Below are 2,839 nucleotides of genomic sequence, written 5' to 3' on the forward strand. Positions count from 1 at the left end.
GAGGAAGAACCTGGAATACAAACGTTAAAGAAGAACCGTTTTTCATTTCGCGCTATTCAAAGTTGAAGAAGTGCGTATTTACACGCTCTTTAAATTGAGAGTTGTTTTTGTTGGGTTTGAACTATAATTATAAATATATTCTTATATTTTTATATAAAAGTCTCATTCTCATAACATACATTATATATAATAGGAATATTGCTACCTTCAATTTTAAAGAATCCAATAATGCATCAAAATTCAAAACAATTCATCATAAATTTACAATCATTTCAAATAAGGCAAACCGGGTGGTAAAACATTGTTATTAGGGTTCGCATATTGTTATTGTTTTCACTTACAAAAATGTCTCGAAACATTTATAGATGTCACAAAAAAGTCTAAACATTTTTGCTAGTTCAGAACCAGTCATTATTCCTTTTTTCCAGAAGAATTTGAGAAAACTTCCTATTTGAGACTTGAGATGGCATTAATGAGATTCTCCTTAAAATTGCAACTTGAAAGCTTTACCTATAAACTGCGATGGCCTCTTAATTGGGTGGTCCATTCGAATATTACTATGTGAAAAGCTTTGTTGAACTCTTTAATTAGCAACAGAATCTCTCCGAATAATATTTGACATTACCTAAATATATAATAGGAACCTAAGAGGACTACATAACCTTGTGCCCGATTAGCTAATATATATTAACGTGTTTAATCAGTTCTTCTTTTGGTATAATTCATTCTAGGTAGAATTAATTGTGATGTAAAATTTTTAATTTTTTAGGGTTAATTAATTGTAGTTTATGTTTACGAACTTTATTTTATATACACTTTTTTTTAATTAGGAAAATTTACTCTTAAACCTTTTTTAAAATGTCTAATTTACCGTAATTTACACAATTTTTATTTTTTTTCCAAAATAGTCAATTATACCCCTCTAGAATATAATTGAATCTGTATTTTTCCAGACTCTCTCTCACACACACGCATTGTTTTCTTCTACTTTTCTTTTTAAATAGAGAGTCACATGCAGAGAGACATTGTTCTTTAATTTTTCAATAGGCATCCGGAGAATAATAATCACAAAACAATATGGTTTCTTATAGTTATAGCTCTTCTAATTTGCTCTCATCTTTTGTGTTGTGTGTTGTTCTTGTTGCTAATGCATTTCAATGGTTTACGAGTGATGCCACTTCAACATTAATGGTTGATGGATCTCCAAATTCTGGAAGACCAATACCCAACACGTTTCTTGGAGCATTCTTTGAGGTAATTAATTAATTTATATTATACCCTTTTTTTTCATTGTATGTGCGCATTCTGTTTTTATTTTCCCATGGCTATAGTTATAATCTATATGTGGTGTGATAAATTAATTTATAGTTCATGTCAGATTAAGTTCTTAGTTACATAATTACCAAGAAATTTAATTATTTATATTTTGCAGGAGATTAATCATGCCGGTGCTGGGGGATTGTGGGCAGAACTTGTGAGCAATAGAGGTCGTCATTATTATATATATTTTAAGCATTTTTATTAAGTGGAGTTTCTTATAACTATGGTTAATGTGGCTATACATAATACAACTTTGTCAAAATTTTAAAAATGTTAAAACTAAAGCTATATTTTTTATATTTTACTAATATTTTTTATTTTTATTTCAAATTAAAGATATTATTAAACAATAAAAAAATATTACTTTACTTTTTATAATATTTCTTAAGTGTGGCTAAATTTATATAGCCACTATAAGTCTATAACCACTAATTACCATATCATTCACATTTTAATTATGCTAATTTTAAATTGCGCTACTGTGGATTTTTAATTATGCATGGTGCTTGATGCAGTTGCAATATTGCTGTTAATACAATAGTCGTTACAAAACAACAGTTTAAAACTACAATTCCTTATTTTTTTTTGTAGGAATATTTAAATAAGGGTTAACTACTTTTTTCGTCCCTAAAGTTTGGGGTGAAAATTAAATTCGTCTTCGACTTTTTGTTTTATTAAAATCATTCTCAACGTTACAAAATATTATAAAATCATTCTTTTATTCATAAACAACATTTTTAAGATGATTTTACCCTCTATAAAAAAACCCTTCCCTTTCTCACTAACCCCCAATCCTCTTTCAGACTTCATCATCATAACCGAGCTTCTTTCTCTCTCTCTTTCTTCCAATCTCTTTCTCTCCCTCATCACTAACCACTAAGCCATTTCATCATCATTATCGAACTTCTTTCTCTTTCTTTTTATCCCAAACTCTTACTCTCCTTCACTACTAACTTCACTCGTCTTCTTCTCATCACCATCACCATTATCACAATCATTATCACCATTATCACAGAAATAAAGATTAAATCACACACAAATTAAAGAATCATAAAATATGAACAATAGGCGGTCATTGCTCCTGTCGGAGGAGGAGCCGCAATAGATGGTGGCGACGCTGCAAACGCGCAGTGAAAGAGGGAGACGTTGTCGATTTGGTCTTCATTCTGTCCAACAATGCGGTAGTCGTCGAAGATAGTTCCACGGCGGAATTAAATGACGAATTGAAAGCATTTTTTGAGAAGAAGGTTACGGGATTGAGAAATGAGGGAACGATTCTGGGAAGGGACTATTGCAAACAAAAAGAGGATGCCAATAGAGGAAAAACAAAAGGATTTTAGCTAAGATATGGTGCTATTTGTGGATTTCAATTTGTTCTTCATTCTTTTATTTTTTTTAATTTTCTTTTTTCTGTATATTTTTTTATTTACTTTTTTTTTGTCTGTGTTGTTGTTGTTGATTTTGGATAGAGTTAAAGTTAGACTTGTGATGACTTTGTTCCAGTCAGAAAAGAAAGGAA

At 30.1% G+C, this 2,839-nt stretch overlaps 1 protein-coding gene across 1 annotated transcript in view; it reads left to right on the top strand.

Moving 5' to 3' along the window:
- The first annotated feature begins 1,008 nt into the window (after positions 1 to 1,008).
- Positions 1,009 to 2,839, top strand: part of LOC107494170 (alpha-L-arabinofuranosidase 1) — a 7,482-nt gene continuing 5,651 nt past the window's right edge. Inside the window, exons 1-2 of the mRNA XM_016115202.3 lie at positions 1,009 to 1,254; positions 1,433 to 1,487. Of these exons, the coding sequence (XP_015970688.1) occupies positions 1,078 to 1,254; positions 1,433 to 1,487 (232 nt within the window). The 5' untranslated portion in view covers positions 1,009 to 1,077. The remainder of the gene's footprint in view (positions 1,255 to 1,432; positions 1,488 to 2,839) is intronic.

The sequence above is a fragment of the Arachis duranensis genome, chromosome 6 (genome assembly GCF_000817695.3).
Source record: "Arachis duranensis cultivar V14167 chromosome 6, aradu.V14167.gnm2.J7QH, whole genome shotgun sequence".
In the NCBI taxonomy this organism is placed as follows: Eukaryota; Viridiplantae; Streptophyta; class Magnoliopsida; order Fabales; family Fabaceae; genus Arachis; species Arachis duranensis.